This window comes from Pezoporus wallicus, unplaced genomic scaffold, assembly GCF_028554395.1.
Source record: "Pezoporus wallicus isolate ANWC-B61680 ecotype Strahan unplaced genomic scaffold, APGP_CSIRO_Pwel_v1 contig_7684, whole genome shotgun sequence".
Classification (NCBI taxonomy): Eukaryota; Metazoa; Chordata; class Aves; order Psittaciformes; family Psittacidae; genus Pezoporus; species Pezoporus wallicus.
In genome coordinates, this window is record NW_026642638.1 from 107,292 (window position 1) to 126,802 (window position 19,511).

At 39.3% G+C, this 19,511-nt stretch overlaps 1 protein-coding gene across 1 annotated transcript in view; it reads right to left on the bottom strand.

Annotated features, from left to right (window-relative positions):
• Positions 1-19,511, bottom strand: part of GABRG1 (gamma-aminobutyric acid type A receptor subunit gamma1) — a 56,755-nt gene that overhangs the window by 32,403 nt on the left and 4,841 nt on the right. The window contains exon 2 of the mRNA XM_057431057.1: positions 5,944-6,092. Within this exon, the coding sequence (XP_057287040.1) occupies positions 5,944-6,092 (149 nt within the window). The remainder of the gene's footprint in view (positions 1-5,943; positions 6,093-19,511) is intronic.

Sequence of the window (19,511 nt, forward strand, 5' to 3'; positions counted from 1 at the left end):
GGAGCTGATTACTCTGCAGATACAGCCTCTTCCTTTCCCACAGTCTGTCATCCGCCAACTTTAGTACAAAAATTGATTGCTAAAATCAGTCAAAGTATCAATATTCTTGATCAAGACTTTCCTGTGAGACCCCATTATAGACAGCCCACTGACACTTACTTATTAACAACTAAATTTTTGTATCTTTCATCAAGCCAGTTTTTAATGGGGACTTTGTCAATTTTATGAAATTTCAGCTTGCAGCGAGCAGCACTTGATCTGCCACAAGGGCTAGCCTGTAATGTGCCATGGAGTTCAATTTGCCTTTTCCATACTGCTCTGAGTAAGACTAGAAGAGCTATTAAGAGCCAATGAAGAGTCTGAAAATCTGCCTCAGTTGAAATTATTTTAATTGACCCAAATGATCCAATTCAAGAAGACTGGAACAGGATGCTCTGCTACCTCAGTTCTTCTGCGTAGCACAGAGCAAAGTACTGTGAATCAGAAAAAAAAGAATTTATTCTTCTTGTATTCTTGAACTAGAAGTGGTAAGAGTCCATGAAAACAACAAATGCTGGAGGAAAATACTTTCCTGACATCCGTATAATTACTATTGCTCATTTACACTTCACAAAGAGCTAAATGAAAGATGGTTTGAGATTTTTCTACTGTGAATCCTTCTTATTTTACTTTAAAAGTTTTGAATCAACCTTGAAAATACTATGAGAAGGAAGGAGGCTATTTAACACATCCTGAAGTGCAGAACAGCACTGTAAACTTACAGAAGCTTCTAAGGAAGGGGAGAAAAGGCTTGCACACTCAAAATATTTACACTGAAAGACATCATGAGATAGGCTAGAGTAAAGTAAGAAGGTGAGAGGACAGCATATTGCACACTCAGAGAGAGAGCACCAAGGGGCAGCTGTCCCCAAGGGATAGTTCATCAGCTCATAACATAGCTAAGTACACAGGGAACCAGGTTGTTAAGCCCAGTCTAGAGAGATCTATCCACATTTTCTGATTTCCTGTTTTGACATGTTTTCTTCACTAGACTAAACTATGAGAAAATGGATGAGCTGAGGAATTACAGACCAGTCAGTCTCACCTCTATGCCTGGCAAAATCTTGGAGCAGATTCTCATAGAAGGCATGCTAAGGCACATGAAAAACAACAAGGTGGCTGGGGACAGCCAGCATGGCTTCACTAAGGGGAAATCCTGCCTGACCGATTTGGTGGCCTTCTATAATGGGACTACGGAGCTGATGGACAGGGGGGTAGAGCAGTTGATGTCATCTACCTGGACTTGTGCAAAGCATTTGACACTGTCCCACATGACATCCTTGTCTCTAAATTGAAGAGACATCAATTTGATGGATGGACCACTCGGTGGATAAAGAACTGGCTGGATGGCCAAACACAAAGAGTTGTGGTCAATGGCTCAATGTCCGGCTGAAGACCTGTAATGAGTGGTGTCCCTCAGGGATCGGTGTTGGTACCAGTCTCATTCAAAATCTCTGTTGATGACATGGACAGTGGGATTGAGCGCGCCCTCACCAGGTTTGCCGATGACACCAAGCAGTGTAGTTCAGTTGATACGCTGGAGGGAAGGAATGCCCTCCAGAGGGACCTCGACACACTTGTGAGGTGGGCTGATGCCAACCTCATGAAGTTTAACCATGCCAAGTGCAAGGTCCTACACCTGGGTCGGAGCAATCCCAGGCACAGCTACAGGTTGGGCAGGGAAGAGATTCAGAGCAGCCCTGTGGAGAAGGACTTGGGGGTGCTGGTCGATGAGAAATTTAACATGAGCCGGCTTCAGTGTGCACCTGCAGCCCAGAAATCAACTGTACCCTGGGCTGCATCAAAAGCAGCATGACCAGCAGGTCAAAGGAGGTGATCCTGCCCCTCTACTCTGCTCTTGTGAGACCTCACCTGCAGTATTGTGTGCAGTTCTGGTGTCCTCAACATAAAAAGGACATGGAACTGTTGGAACAAGTCCAGAGGAGGGCCACGAGGATGATCAGGAGACTGGAGCACCTCCCATATGAAGACAGGCTGAGGAAGTTGGGGCTGTTCAGCCTGGAGAAGAGAAGGTTGCGTGGAGACCTCACAGCAGCCTTCCAGTATCTGAAGGGGGCCTATAGGGATGCTGGGGAGGGACTCTTCACTAGGAACTGTAGTGATAGGATAGGGGGTAACGGTTTAAAACTTAAACGGGAAAGTTTAGTTTGGGTATAAGGAAGAAATCCTTTCCTGTTATGGGTGGTGAGGCACTGGAATGGGCTGCCCAAGGAAGTTGTGAACACTCCATCCCTGGCAGGGCTCAAGGCCAGGTTGGACAGAGCCTTGGGTGACATGGTTTAGTGGAAGGTGTCCCTGCCCATGGCAGGGGGGTTGGAACGTGATGATCTTAAGGTCCTTTCCAACCCTAACTATTCTATGATTCTATGATTTGTCTTCTGGTTTAATAGGTCTGACAGGTATTGACATCATCTAACACGAGCACATAGCTGAGGGCAGTCTTGTCCCAAGAAATACAGTAAATAAAATACTCTTAGGCCTGGAATTCAAGAGCAAGAATGAACTTCCCAACAAGCAACAAGACCTGGAAAAAAGCCTCTCTCAGCAGGCACGTACCGCTGTTCTTCTAATAAGAAATAATGCTGCATTACACCCAGGCTGTGGTGGCTTGACCCTGCCTGGATGCCACATGGTAACCAAAGCTACTCTATCACCCCGCTCCTCAGAGAGGGGGAAAGGAAATGTAACAAAAGGCTAGTGTGTTGAGATAAAGACAAGCCAATCCATCAACAATTATGGTCATGAGCAAAACAGACTTGACTTGGGAAAATTTGTTTAATTTATTGCTACAAAAATCAGAGAAGATAATGAGAAAAACAGCATGCCAGTCCACCTAAATTCACTAACTGGTTCCCATAGTTTACCACAGTTCGTCGTTTTAGAATGAAGGTCTACATCACCTTTTGTTAATTATTACTTTTCATGCTGTTTGATTTAAACTAAGACTTTTGATATTTTATCCAGGCTTATTTTTTATATGAACATGTTTTCTATAACATGTTTTTCTTGGTGCTAAAGCAGTTATTCAGCAAATAAATTATGCAACTATGACATTCAGAAATAACAGGCCATTAGTTTGCTACAGTTTTCTATGGAATAACACAATTTTCACAACCAGTTATCTAACAGTATTACTTATATGGTTATCTATATTGAAAATTCATCAAGTGTCTACAGAAGGATACCAGCTCCAACTCTGAAGAATTTTTTCAAAGTGATTTTGATGAAGACAGAGCCTTACTCTCTACACTTCTTTTACCTTTTCCTTTAAAAGAAACCCATCTTTAGCAAATACTCCAAACACCACTTTTAATATTTCCATCATTTTCATGCAGTGCACACATCCAGTACCTTTAACATTCACTGCATATGCTCTTAAACTTCTTGCTCTTGTATTTCAATTTCCTTCAAATCTTGCTAAATATTCTTAATCTCAGAAGATATTTAAATAAGGCAAAGAGAAAATGACAAAGTGTGGCGTTCTCCTATTGAATTTCAGTATCGCCTCTGATGTTTCAATTTTATTTGGCTCTCCTTTATCATCTGCTATTGTGAGACCCCACTTGGAGTACTGTGTACGGTTCTGGTGTCCTCAACACAAGAAGGACATGGAGCTGTTGAAGCAAGTCCAGAGGAAGGTCACAAGGATGACCAGGCTGCTGGAGCACCTCCCATATGAAAACAGCCAGAAAATCTGGGCTGTTCAGCCTGGAGAAGAGAAGGTGGCGTGGAGACCTCACAGCAGCCTTCCAGTATCTGAAGGGGGCCTACAAGGATCCTGGAGAGGGACTCTTCACTAGGGACCATAGCGATAGGATAAGGGGTAACAACTTCAAACTTAAACAGGGGACGTTTAGATTGGATATAAGGAAGAAGTTCTTTACTGTAAGGGTGGTGAGGCACTGGAATGGGCTGCCCAAGGAAGTTGTGAGTGCTCCATCCCTGGCAGCGTTCAAGGCTAGGCTGGACAGAGCCTTGGGCAACATAGTTTAATGTCTGGTGTCCCTGCCCATGGCAGGGGGGTTGGAACTTGATGATCTTAAAGTCCTTTCCAACCCTAACCATTCTATGATTCTATCTCCCTCAAGTAAATGGATGTTTAACAATGAAACCCCTTATCTTAATCTGAGATGCTGAAATTCTATGTCAAAATCAAGAGGAAAACAAAATTCTGCCATGGTATGCAAACCTAGAAAGTTCAGGTTATTAAAAAAAAAAGAAAGAACAGAAGAAATTTTTGTAACTATTGTAACTGAGCTTCATTAATTCAATAGTAAAAACGTTCTTTAGAATTAGAAATCCAGTTCAATAAGCTTGTTGTACAAGTACTGACATATATCCTGAATATGTGGAATCTGACACCAGATTTTATCCATATAATTGAAGCAGACTAAGCTGAATGAACTGAGTTTTGTTTTACATCAAGAGAGTGAAGAAGGAAAACAAAGGGAGCATTTACGTGAGAGAAGACAGAACTGTCTTCCTTCAGGAGCTGATTATTTGGAATCCAAAATGCTGTACACTCACTCACAAAAAGGCAGAGTTCTTGCCCTACATATGGCTCAGCACATAATCAGAAAAGTGAAGGTAAGGATTACACCATAATTCTTCCATAACTGTCTAAATCTATTGACAGGTCAGAATAAACACTTCTTCCTCTATTTTCCCTCCATTTATTTCTTAGTTTTAGGGGGAAAGAAGAAAAACAGGATTCTCTTTTCTTTCATCCCCACCTACCAGCTAATCATTAGAAGGAATTCTAGAGGAGACAGTTTATTCCCTCATAATGCCTTTGCTGTCTGTTGCATAAAGCAGTCAGGGGAAAAAAAAAAAAAGTAATACCGTACAGCTGTCACACATTGAGAATGTAAGGGGAAATAATCTGGAAGACCTTTCCTGTTGTCTCAATATTTGCAGTTATACAATTAAATGAATGTGAAAGCAAAAACTTACAAAAAACTTCATGAGATTCACATGTGGTTATATTATGACAGCGAGAGAAAAATTGCCATTCATCATCTTCAGGGTAACAGTCAACAATAAAAGAGAACTAAGAAATTCAGGGAAGAAAACAATTTGTCAGAAGCTTTCGAAAGAAAATACTTAGTTTGAGATTCCATCTCTGTTCTCCTACATAAATGAAACAAGTCTAGATTGTTGTGTTATCATATAAACAGCTTAAAGACTTACATAACATTACTTTGATAGGGAATGCCAAGTATTTAACAAATAATTAAGTCCTACACTTCTTCCTTCACTATGCTCTGACTATTGAAAGACAAAAGCGCTTTCCTGTTAGCTGCAGTCTGACATTTGGTAATGCAGTCTTCCTTTCTGTATTGCCCAGAAAAGATATAGTCCAAAGTTATATTTTTAGATTCTTATGAAGTTTTTCAAAATCTGAGTGAATGGAAGAACTGGGTTGAGTTAATTTTGCTCAGAATACACACTTACAATGCACTTTCTACAGCAAGAGTAAAAATATCTAAGAATAATCTTTAATAACTCCTACAGACTCAAGACCAATTTTTTAAATAATCATGGCTGGTTTATATCTACAGTTCTTTCTGCCAGAAGATCTTAGTTAAACAAAGCAAACTATAATTGTCTTCTAATGTTTTATTATAGATTGCCTAATGTCCACAAAAAGCAATGCTTTACATAAAAGAGACTGTAAATAGAACATTAAAAAAAAAAAATCTGCTCTTGCCTAGAACATTATTTTTACCAGTTCCAGAAGAACACTGCATTTTATTGCTATTATATTTAGCTTGCTATATTAAGTTTTAAAAATTGTATTAAATGGATTTTTGCCATCTGTGATAAAATGCACACTATCTTGGGTTCATGTTTTCTATTTACTGAGTTATTTTATTGGCTTACCTCCAATATCTGGCCGAAGCTTATTGTCATATCCTTGAAGTAAAGAGTCCAGTATGTGAGTTACATCCCCTCCGTGAATCTTTGGTGCAAGTACCCATGTTTTATTCACTGTTAGATCTTCATCATCTTCATCATCTGCTTTATCAGCTCTATAGTAAATTAATTTAAAAAAGCAGGGTTAGGTAATAAACAAACAAACAAAAATAAAACCCAACCATAGTGAAACTAAATACACAAGAGGTGAAGAAGAATCTGATAAAAAATTGAACAGTATTTACAGTACTTTATAAAAATCTAAATGCATTCTGGTGCCAAAAGAAAGAGGCAGGCTGCTTATTTAAAACACCAACATTTTATTTTATGGCAGTAGAGAGTGTAAGCAAATAAACATGTCAACAGAGGCATTAACACATCAACCATTCAGAAAAAAATCAAGCCATGAGTCAAGCCCATAAAAGCAGCAGTAGGCATACCCTTCCTGTCAGCCTTTTCCTGTTTTAAAGCACAAAATGTAATTCACAAGCTTCTCCCTGCATGTATTTCATTTTCAAATCATGGTGATAATATTTCTAAGAGATACATAATCATGGTAATAGATACAACTTGATGTCAAGAACATTCAAAGAACTTCCTTCCCAGTAGCCTCCATTCTAGCTATGGTATAAAAAAGTAAGACTTGTATAACTTATTCAACTCTATTCAAATTTTAAGAAAGCAAATAAATATAACATCCATGTAAACATTCACAGCATGTGTCAAGTATCTGCATGTATACATGGTACGTTTAAAATGCTGTTCCATTCCTTTCAGCTAGTAATATTATTTGTTAGCTACCTATTTTATCAAGATGAAACAAATGTACATGGAGAACACTTATACATTTATTTACTGGCTATCTTTAGATAAGCAGCAATATATAGTTAATCATTAAGTCACCAAAAAACCCACGCTTGAAGTAGCTTGGTTGCATCTGCAGATTCACTCTTATATCACTGAAAGGTCAAAGAATGCATGGAAGAACTTTCTACTTGAATCAAATGAGTGTGGACTTAAGTATTCCTCCACTGCCAAGGTCTGCAATCTGTATTACTCATCCAGTTTATTTGAGGGAAACTGCTAAGGGCTTCAAGTAAAGCAAAGTGCGTTAGACTGACAGCAGTACCTCTGACAGTCACAACGTTATCTTCACAAATGGACACTGGCTAGCAATTATTACAAATGTATGCAATCCATATAAATCAGTTCCAAGGTTAGCATAAGCTAACATTCCAGTAAAAGAAGGGAATTAAATTACTGTTGTTGTACCAATTTGTATTGTGCACCAAAACTAAAAATGTTACTGTTATATGGTCAGAAGGGGATTTAAGGGTTTCTAAATTACACAGACACATGCTGCCCTCAAAACTAGGGATGGAATCATTCAGTAAATTTCCTACAGGAATGAAGATCACCAGCATGTTCCACATGGAGACAATATTACATCTCCAGGAAGAAAGGACAGAAAAAGTCAGAAAAGCACAGAGATGGGGTAGGTAGGCACACCTGGCTTTAACTGTACTCCTTTGAGGGCATGCACCAAAACAGTCTGTATTCGTAAGACCTCACATCACCTCAGATAACATTAGCACGTCTCACTGAGCATCAAGACTACCAAGGCTGTGGAAACTGCTCAATGGTTTTGGCACGCCTGCTTAATTTGGGAAGTGCAACAGTGAGGCTGACACAGCTCAACAGGTTCCCAGGGGATGAACAAAAGGCGCTGCTCAGATATCGAGACTCTCATACCTAGCTTGCTGCAAACCAGTTGCAAGAGGCTGTTACAGCTAAAAGTGATATGCAATCTAAATACAAGGTTCACTGACAGCTTTCCCTGTAACAGTCTGAAAAGCACTTTCATTCTTTAAAGTTGAAATTCACTGTAAAATACTTAAATCTTTACTGCACTAAACAGATATATAGAAATGTCAGATATTAAATTTTTAACATTTCCCATCAGTAGGATCACACTAAAGGGAGCACTAAAAGAAGTAGGAAACTAAGTTTTTAAATGTACACCCTTTTTCCTCAAAGCCACTTACTGCTATCTCTTTCATGTTTTGTTACCATGCAGCTTTATATTTTTATACATATATATTTTGTCTGCTTGCACTTTATGTCATCTAATTACTACATAAATTAGCTTACAGTTGCTAAGAGTGCAGAGGCAATCCGAGTTTTTCCCCAGGGGCACCAAGATGATGAGTAAAAATTTATAAGCAGCTCTTTGAGGAAAAAGATACTATGAAACCAACATTTTCTTCCTTTTTTTTTTGTCCTCCATTCCACAAAGAGCAGAAAGTACAGTGAAACTACCACAGTTTTGTACAGAGCCAGGGTACCTGACTCTCAGGATCAGACCAATTGTTTGCAGAGAATTTTAAGTGATGGTGACACAACTTTCTCCTGCTTCAATGTTCTTTCCGCACTGCTATTAAGAACAGCACAGATTTAGCAAAAATTAAAAGTACAAGAGGTCATGCCATTCCCACCTAAACCCAAGAGGACTTACAACCATGATACCTTCACCTGCAGTCACTCAGAGATCTTGACTTTTTGGAGTTTTTAATTTTATTTATAGATTCACAGGACAACTCCAGTGGGAAGGGATCATGGGAAGTTTCTAGTCCAGCCTCCTGCTAAAAGGAGGGCCAGCTCTGAGGTCACAGCAGGTTGCTGAGAGCTTAACCAGGTTGGGTCTTGCAGAGCTGCAAGGACGGAAATGCACAACCTCGCTGAACAACCTTGTCTCAGGTTACAGAAAGCTATTAATAATGCAGTTCCAGGGAGAGAGTGAAAAAATCCATCCTGACATCCAGCCGCTTTACCAGCCACAGCTAGCTAAATTCATTTAAGGGGTACTTCTATTAAAGGCAACATTTCTTAGTGTCTGACAAGAGTCTTAAAACATCCATTTCATATTTACACAGAACTACCTGGTTTTATCTAGAAAACACAATACATTAAAAAAGTGACAACTGCTAGAATAGAAATACACTAGACTTCCACACCAGTTGGTAGGTTAATAAGAGCTTGCAGTTCACTAATCCATTAGCTAAACTAGCAAAGGAATTCATACAAATTAGGAATTAATGTAACCAAACATGAAGGCCCAGACTATCACTGTTCTACACAGTGAAAGGAGCTATTCTTACTCTCTCTGTTCCTATCTTACTGGCCATTTCAGAGATGACTGACTGTGATTAACTCATCTCTTCTTTAAAATGAGCCCAAGATGAGCATGCATCTCTGCAGTGCTGATGGCACCCAGTTCTACACTTTTGATTTCTAAGCCATAATCACCAACGCGCTGCCACAGCACTGAGCTAAGAAAGGAATGATGCTGGCTGGAAAAAGGAAGTGACCATAATTTACAGAAAGTCCTCTTTACGCCCTCCAGTGAAATTGAGCACACAACACCTGCCAGCTTGAATTCTCAATCCAGATGTTTTGGGGGGAGTTGCATAAATATCTCCCAAAAGAATACCCAGACTCACACAGATCAGGGAAGAGACACTGTGGACATATTAATTTCTTGGAATCTGAACTACTAATCTTTGTCACAGTAGACAGGCTTGAACTACTCTGTTTCAAAGGTAGAAATCCCTGCAGATTTAAATTGTCAGCAAGATCAGCTGAGATGGCGCTATCAACATCTAATAAAGGTCTCTAGACCATGTTCCTTAAGAAACATTTTCATGCTGGAAAACAAGATGGTTCAAAACTGTTGGACTTTCACCCAAGTTTCTGTGTGTCTCACATTGCAAAGGACAGTTTTATCTCCAGAACTTGGAATAGGGTAGAAGGCAGAAGAAGGCAAACTTCATTCCAAACCAGATAATGTCAAATTCAGGTGTGTTGCTCAAATACTTAGTGACACATTTACTTGGGCTGAGCAGCTTTCTACTTCTTTGCAGTTAAAATAAATCTACACACCCATAAAGATTAATGACAATTAATCTCTCACTTTAACAACAGCACTTTCCCCCTCTCTCTCACAACCCCAGGAAGAAAGACAAACTTAACTGAACAGGAATTCTTTTCCTTTCTATGTTTATGTAAAGGTTATGACACTATACACTGTCTCCATTTACTGTAAAATATGCTTTTTTTTTTCCCAACAAAGTTCACTCAGTATGTCTTTTTCAGAATGTCTTGAGACTAGATGATTTTAAGGTCCTTTCCAAACTTAACTGTTCTATGATTCTATGATGATTTAGAACAAAAATATGACACAAACCATGAAAACATTTTTTTTCCATGGCACGATGCTAGTTTACATCTATTACTGCAGGTATAATCCTGATTTTAATGATCTTATAAACAGGAAAGAGACCTTACTTCTTTACATGCTTGTTATTGTAACACTTCAGCTATAGCCTCATAAGCTCAACAGTAAACTCCATGTATACAGTTAACAATAATTGGGCAAAACGTGCCCTAATAATGCTCTCTGTCCTTCAACTAATTGGAGACATTACCATGACTAATAAATCCCTGAGCACAAGTGACTAATGACTAAATAAGTCTTTTGAACACCATGACCATCTTCAGACTTTAATATCACAGGTCTTTTTTTAACTATGAGAAAAAAACAATCAAATGAGAAGTAAGTTGCAATTAACATCAGTCAGGTTATCTAAGGCATTGGGAAAAAAAAAATAGTATACAGTGAGAGCTCCAACTGCTGTTCGCACCATGCATATCAAAGTATTACACAGAGAAGTACACGGCATAGCACAGGTGGGAGTATTTAAACACAGCTAATAATCAATTTAGTTGACCATTCTCAGGCTCCTATTCCCACCCAACATACCCAAGGGTTCCCAGTCCTCCAAGTGGAGTCGATTTATGAGGAAACATAGACTTACGGAGAAGCAGTACAGACTGGGCAGTGAACCTTAGTTATCTCCACTGACACTTTATGCCTGTGCACAAGCAACTCAGTCAAGCCCTCAGCAGCCGTGAGGTATAACTGACCCTGCACAGTAGCCTTGTCTGTTTGGAGACAAAGTCTTCCTTCCATACAAGGAATACTCTAATGATCGTTTAATAAATAAATAAGAAGGAAAGTCAGTGCTTCAGATCATTTCTATATTGAAAGAGCTGAAAGGAACACAGAATTATAGAATAGTTAGGAAAGGAAAGGACCTTAAGATCAAATAGTTCCACCGCTCCTGCCATGGGCAGGGACGTCTCACACTAGACCGTATTGCCCAAGCTTCTGTCCAGCCTGGCCTTGAACACTGCCAGGGATGGAGCATTCAACTTCTTTGGGCAATCCATTCCAGTGCCTCACCACCCTTACAGTAAAGAACTTCTTCCTTATATTCAACCTGAATTTCCCCTGCATTTTTCTTTTTACCTTACACAAGCAAATGAAAATAATACTTGTTGTGTTAGTTCATTTAGCTGAGCATCTTCTCCATCAGCAGCCAAAAGCAGTTTCTTTGGGAGTTCTACTGATACAAGGGTAGGCAGAAAGACACTTACCTAAATCACAAAACATGCCTTAAGACAGCTGTTATTCAACTGGCTGTGCATCCCAGCATGCTGTATTTATGTTATTTGCCTAAGTGTAATATAATTTAAACTTTATTTTCCAGTACTCTCTCAACTTTCAGACAAAATGTTAATGTTTCCCAAATTATAAACAGGAGATCACTCTGTTAGCAACAATTCAGTTTCAGAGGTTTGTCAAAATACTGCATTTAACCAATGCTTCCTTAGAAGTCAATTGAGACACACAAGGCTTCCACGGAAGGTTTCCAACCAATCAGACGTCTAACCAGTGACTAGCTTACTCCAGAACACCAAACATGACATGTTTTCATATAATAAAAAAGTATACTTCATGGCCCCATCAATAAGAGTTCAGAGGTCATCTGATCTAGACAAATTCCACTCATGAAAAAAAGACCTTAAAGCATCGCTGAAAACCAAAACAAGGTCACTGACATCTTAACATCCAGAGTCAGACCTTTTTACAGAGGCTGGTGATGATTCCAATTCAGAAGCTAAAAAAGCAAGTACTTAGGCAAGTACTCGGTCATTTGAATCACAAGGCATAAGGTGAGGCATAGAAGAAAATCTGAACTCTAGAAAGATGGTAAGTTAGGCAGTGCCTGGAACAAAAGAAAATTCCTTACTGAGAGAGCAAAACGCAGCTTCAGCATGTTAGGAATAAGTAATTACTCTTATGTCAGCAATTTAAAACATTTATGTATTTCCTTAGACATTCCTGGGATAAAACAAGGGCATCAGACAGACTGTAGTATCCTTCAGAAGCTGAAAAAGGATTAGGACTTCTGCACATACTCAAATATTACTTCTTTTCAGTAGCAGCATCAGCAGCAGGACTACATTAGTCACGACTGCTAGAATAGGACACAATTACATTTTTTGTCAAAAGATTCTCTTGAAAGCTTACTTCCATTGCTAGCTGTCAGTAGCTCTCAAGATTATCTTCCAAACTTGATGGTTGACTTCATACTCATCAGTTCTATTACACTTCTGCAGAAATGAACTCTCTTTTGCATTTCATCATCAGCTTATTCACTGATATGCTTTATTCATCTCAGAAAATCATGGGAAAATAAGTGCAACTGCAAGCAAACAAATGCAGCTACTGAAAATACGCCTACAGAAAGCATTACTTGCTCTTCTGAATCCTGTGTGATATAGTCACTCACGTTGTATTCCTTCATCTTCATCCTTCCCAAACCCATTTAGACACTGTTAACAAAAATCTTTTTTCTCTTCCCCCCCTTCCTCCCCCATCATTCTACCTCAGGTGATTTTACCAATCTATTTCCTTCTTCTGCCTTGCCAGACTTTGGCATATTCTTTTGTGTGTCAAAATGTATCTCTCCCACTGAAGTATGTTTGACGTATTCCCTACATCTTTCTTCCATCATACCTACCACATACTGTTAGGTTGATTCTTGATACATTTTGTCTTGTGCTCTTCACTTTCTCTAAATTCACTATTTGTCTGGCTATTTATAATTTTCTGCCCTGTTTCCTCTTTCCCTTCTCCTTCCTGAGTTTTTACTGAATGGATGAACCTGGACCTTAAGTCAGCAGAAAAATTCACAGGGAAAAGTTTGGAAAACTTAGAAATTCTTATACAGAAAGACACATCGGAGTTTTAGGGCAAATTACATAAAGCAGTTCACTTAGTATTTAATAAGTAAAGTTTTGCTAAAAGAAAAAAAAGAACAATTATAGCACTAACAGAATTAAAGCTGGTACCCTGGTTGTTCATTCCCTTTAACAGTGTTGCCTGCGTAGCTGAGTGTTTAGACTATCAAACTTGTGATATCTTAATACATATCACAAGCATCAGGTGTTCAAGATCTTTTGAGTCATTACCGCTTTGAAGTACATCTCTGAAAGATATGAAACATTTTCTCCCACACACAATAACTTCAGTACAATTAATTTTAGTCCCAGCAAGACCTTCACTTAAAAGCATTATCACATTTCTTACAAAATGATCTTCAACATCTCTGTGATACTAATATAATAAAAACTAATCCAAAGAGAAACTGCTGAACAATATAACCATACATAACATTTGAATACTTGACAAAGGCAAAACCTGCAAAGAACATTTATAGAAATGTGATTTTTTTAATGTTAAGAACAGGTATTCCAGTACAATAATTTTGTCCTGAGAGCCACACAAATTGCTTTTCTCCAAGTCAACTTTCAGATAATGCCACATATGATTTGAAAGGCATTGGTCAAATTTGATATTAATTCAAATGTTTTTTAAAGACCTCAAAAAAATTATCATCTGTACTCAAAGCATCAGATTTTATCCATCAATCTTCTCATACAATAGAGTTAACTTTCTCTCCTTGAAAGTTCATCCAAATATTGATCTGCTATGATCACATAACTGCTGCCCCTACTCCTATCAAGTTGCAGTCCAGAAATCAATTAAAATTTTTCCTCTTCTCTCTCTATCTAAATACAGGTAATATTCTGTGCCAGTTCAGAACTGCTAGATTCTCAGACATATTCACCTTGATTAGTACAGTGATCTTATTTTGACTATCTTCGTAAAAACAGCTCTTTACCTCCATATGTGATCACAAAAATATTCTTCCAGTTTTATAAATCTGATGGAGATTAACTACCTGTTTCTGCATCCCTCTCTTACGCCATACAATAGAGAACAAGAACCTTGCACAAGATAGCAAATCCTACCAAAAAAAAAAAAAAATAAAAAGAAAAAAAAAAAACAAACAAGCTGATTGCTGACATTTTCCACAGAATCATAAAATTTAGAAGGGATCATATGAAGTTGACTTCTACTCACAGGAGGGCAATACAGAATTCAGACCAGGATGCTTAGAGCCTTCTCCCATCTGGTCTTTGAAAATTCCAAGGACAGGGATCCCACAACCTCACTGGACAACTTATTCCACTGTTTAATTATTTTCACATTGAATTTTTTTCTTTATACCCAGTTGGAATTTCCCCTGTTGCAATTCATCACCATTATTCCTCATCCTCTTACCATGCACCACCTCAAAGAGCCCATCTCTGTCTTCTTGATTGCCTCCCTGTAAGTGATGGAGGCTACTGTTGGGTCCCCCAAAAAGCCATTTATTCTCCAGGCTGAACAGCCCTCTCCTCACAGGGCAAGTGCTCCAGCCTGATCAGTTTAGTAGCCCTCTGCTGAGCTGCCTCCAGTTTAAACCCAAGACTGAATGCAGTACCTACATGCGGTTTCACAAGTGCTGAGCAGAGGGAGGCGATCACTTCCCTCAACCTTCTGAGCATGCACCTGGTCACACAGACCAGGAGACTGCTGCTCAGGTGCCATGCTGTCCTCCAGGAACTCCAGGTCCCTTTTGGCAGAGCTGCTCCCCAGCCAGCTTGTCCCCGGCCCATGCTGCTGAGGGGACCTTCCCACCCAGCTGCAGGATATAGCATTCATCGTTGATGAATTTTATAACATCGCTGTCAACCCATCCCCACAGCTACCTCAGAACAGCAACCCTGGCTGCAAACATACGAACTTGGTAAAAACAATCTTTCAATATGGGGAAAAAAGTCTATTGTCCTCAGGAAAAGCTACACTAATATTCCTGCTGCTCTGAGCAGTTCTTGCTCCACCGCAGACAAGTGAGGAAATAGGACACATTTTTCACTCCTCTTTCTTCACATCAATTATTCCACATTCTGATTGCAAACTTGCAGAATGTGTGGCATGTTATTTGTTTTGGCTTACAAGAAGTGGGTACTATATTGATCATAACACCCACATTCACAGTGTAAGTACACCTCTCCCTGCTCCGAGAAAATCATTACTACAATATCTTAAAACACATCTTGCCTAGAAAAGTACTTGAAAGTCCCCATTATCTTCAGTATGTCCTTCCTTTTTCCTAGTATAAACATTTCTAATTCTAGCTGAAAAATTAGTACGGGCCCTTACGCCAACTATGTTTTAATCATAAGAGATCAAGAGCATTTTGTCGTAACATTTTTAGATAAATATATCTTCCTCAACAAAATATCTTCCAAGATAAGCCTTCCAGCTATTGCATGCAACAACAAAAAAAAAAAAACAAAAAACAAATTTATCAGGATATTATAGTCCTTAGCACAATCTATACTGCCTTGACTGAAACTGAAGTATAAACCTTCTAAAATTCTTAGGGAGATTTATTTCAGATAGATTCTTAACAAAACCTAGAAATGTAAACTGGCAAATCTTATCTTCTCAGTTGGTAAGTTTTACTTTCTTTGTGGGTTTTGGCCAGACCATGCAATCAAGTAATTAAAATGTAAAAAGCCACTGTTCATCCAGAGCACACAGCAGGAAATGAATGAAGACTCAGAGAAGAAAATAAAAAAAAAAATAATGATAGCAATTTATAGAGCCTAAGTAAATATAACTGAAAAGGAATAAATGGTATTAAATAAAGCACACAAATATACCTAAACTCCTAAGGAAGAGAATGATGATGAAAAAGCATAACCTCTCTGGATACCTGAAACATGTGCTAACCACCACGGTAGTATCAGATGTCCTGGGAGTTTCAGACTAGGATCATCACACAAAGACAGGCACACATAAATCCATGTGCCACATGTCAGCACCCCTCTCCAGAGACTGCAGATCTCTATCTACACTTGACTGATGAAAGGTTAATTGTCATCGAGTTCAGAACGGGCTGATACACTGTTGATGGGTTTGATCCAAAAAACACTTTCCATAGTGGAACTAGACTTAAATCTAACATAAATGAATGCTGAGAACAATAACCTCAATAAAAAGCAGCTACGTTAATTAAATGCCATCCCACAGTCACTAAAATATTCCTCAACTTGCAAAGTCCACTTTCAACTTTGTTAGGTTTCTACCTTAAAATGTCACCAGCATCTCAAGAAATAGATAAAATTAGCTCTCCTTAATAAGACATTTTGGTTATTTATACTGCTGCTATTTCAACATATTCATGTGAACCTTTGTTCTAACCCAATTCATTGCATACTTCCTGCAAAATCTTCAGGTAATCTACTGCAGGCCTTCATAAAAACAAGCTTATTTGAAATACTTCCAGCTTCTGGTACACATGTAAGCAGGAGGTAAAGAAGTATGTACAGACAGAAGTAGCAACAAAACCAGAGACTTGCACTGAACTATGCACCATAATTGTGACATGCAGGTGAATCTGGCTTAAAATTATAGAAAAAAACCCACACAACTAAAATAACAAGGAAATGACAAAAAGAGAAGTATCACTGGGGTCAATGGTTCAATGTCCAGCTGGAGACCAGTAACAAGAGGTGTCCCTCAGGGATCGGTGTTGGGACCAGTCTTGTTCAACATCTTTGTTGCTGACATGAACAGTGGGATTGAGTGCGCCCTCAGCAAGTTTGCCGATGACACCAAGCTGTGTGGTTTGGTTGATACGCTGGAGGGAAGGAATGCCATCCAGAGGGACCCTGACACACTTGTGAAGTGGGCTGATGCCAACCTTATGGAGTTTAACCATGACAAGTGCAAGGTCCTACACCTGCATTGGAGCAATCCCAGGCACAGCTACAGCCTGGGCAAAGAACTGATTCAGAGCAGCCCTGTGGAGAAGGACCTGGGGGTGCTGGTTGATGAGAAAATGAACATGAGCCAGCTTCGGTGTATGCTTGCAGCCCAGAAAGCCAACCGTATCCTGGGCTGCATCAAAAGGAGCGTGACCAGCAGGTCAAAGGAGGTGATCCTGCCCCTCTACTCTGCTCTTGTGAGACCTCACTTGCAGTACTGTGTACAGTTCTGGTGTCCTCAACATAAAAAGGACATGGAACTGTTGGAACAAGTCCAGAGGAGGGCCACAAGGATGATAAGGGGACTCAAGCACCTCCCCTATGAAGACAGGCTGAGAAAGTTGGGGCTGTTCAGCCTGGAGAAGGCTGCATGGAGACCTCATAGCAGCCTTCCAGTATCTGAAGGGGAGCTATAGGGATGCCGGGGAAGGACTCTTCACTAGGGACTGTAGTGATAGGACAAGGGGTAACAGGTTCAAACTTAAACAGGGGAAAGTTTAGATTGGATATAAGGAGGAAGTTCTTTACTGTGAGGGCAGTGAGGCACTGGAATGGGCTGCCCAAGGAAGTTGTGAACACTCCATCCCTGGCAGCAGTCAAGGCCAGGCTGGACAGAGCCTTGAGTGACATGATTTAGTGTGAGGTACCCCTGCCCATGGCAGGGGGGTTGGTACTAGATGATCTTTAAGGTCCTTTCCAACCCTAACTATTCTATGATTCAATGGTTCTGTGAATGGGTTCTGCCGAAATTATAGTCTAGCTCTCATTAAGCCATATGGACTAATCTAAATGTCAGTGATATTAGTGAGTAATTTTACAAAGAGGTGAATATAGTCTGTAAGGGCCAATGTAAATAACTAAACCATGTAATAAAGCGCTTGCTCACTCTCTCTGCAAGCAAAATCCATCTCCTCCACTGTAACTTATTGTGCATTAAAGATAACATATATCTTTCACAACAGGAGTATTCCACCTCTTGCCAGATGATACCTAAAATTCATGGCTGTCAAAGTTGTTCCCTGCTGGATGGAACCTCCAGGCCATCAGTTGCATGGCCTTAATTGATAAGATCCACAGCTCATCTGCAGCAGGTCCCATACAGTCCAGTATGTATTCAATGGCTGGCTGATGGTGAGGTCAAGTATCTTTCTTGCCCAGGGAAAATACTGAGGCTACTTTATCTTTAAAACAACTATATCTCTTGTTCTGCCATGTAACTATGGCATTGAACAATGAAGAAAAAAGGTTGTCATGACTTACTACGGCAGTTAGCCACTTAATACTATAACTTTTACCTAATGTAAATTCCATCAAGCCAAACTTTATTCTGAAAGATAAATTGGACCATAATAGTAAATTAATAAGAATACTACTACTTAATCCCTCATGGTACACTGCCTTAAATAAGTAGAAAACCATATTAAATGAAAGAACTATTGATCTATTTAAGACCTCAAATGATTTAACCCAAAGGGATGGATCTCATGTTACCTTAGACCTTTCTTATTTACTATGTCCATCTTCCCAAAAATAAAAAAAGTAATTACGTATAAATGTAGAAACACAGAATTAGCCATTCACACCTTACCAGAGATGAATGTAGTGACATGGAAAAGAATTTGAGGATCAAGGCAGAAAGCAAAAAGAAACTGAGATACAGCAGAGCAGTACCAGAGCTAATCCTGGGATAGATTATCTCAGTATTATGAAGTAGTAGTAGGGAAGTAATATGCCATACCTGCCATTAATAAGGCTAATATTTATATAATCTACCCATTTTTGAGGTCTGTTCTTCAAAGAAAAATTTAAAAGGGTTTACCAAACGGTTAAACAAAGAATTCAGTATTTTCTTAAGAAATATAAGTAGCTTAAGTACTTTTCTGAAAGGAAAATGTAAGCTGTTGATGAAGTTGCGTCTTAAACTACAGTATACCAGGGAAATACTTCTAGTAGTAGTGTAACTGTAGTATGAATAAATCCAATTCAATGGGAATTTCCACTTTGTACAGAGTATCTCCAGTTGTGACACATTTATATAAAACTTTCATTTTGGACTAGATTATTTATCCTGCAGCAACTGCTAGGCATACAACTGCACTGCAGCTTCTCATTTCCAAGAGGTGAGGAGGTTTCTCTGAGCAAGTAATTTACAACATATTATGAAAGACTAATCTGGAAAGAGAAAGGCAGCATCAGGGTGGTTTCTGACCAAACTGCTGATTTTCTGTAAGAATTTTCAGGATTCATTCGAGGTGCTCTGAGTTCATGTCAAGGCAAAACTTGGCAGAGGCACATAAGGGCAAGGAAGAGTTCTGATGATAACATCCGCTGCGTTAAAAAGCAGATGGCTGCAGACCACACTCCACTCCTGAAGAGCAGCGACAGCCATGGTGTGCACCCTGAGACTGCCCTGCACAAACCAGAGATACAAAACAAGACCTGGATTTCCCCATGAAGAGATGGAC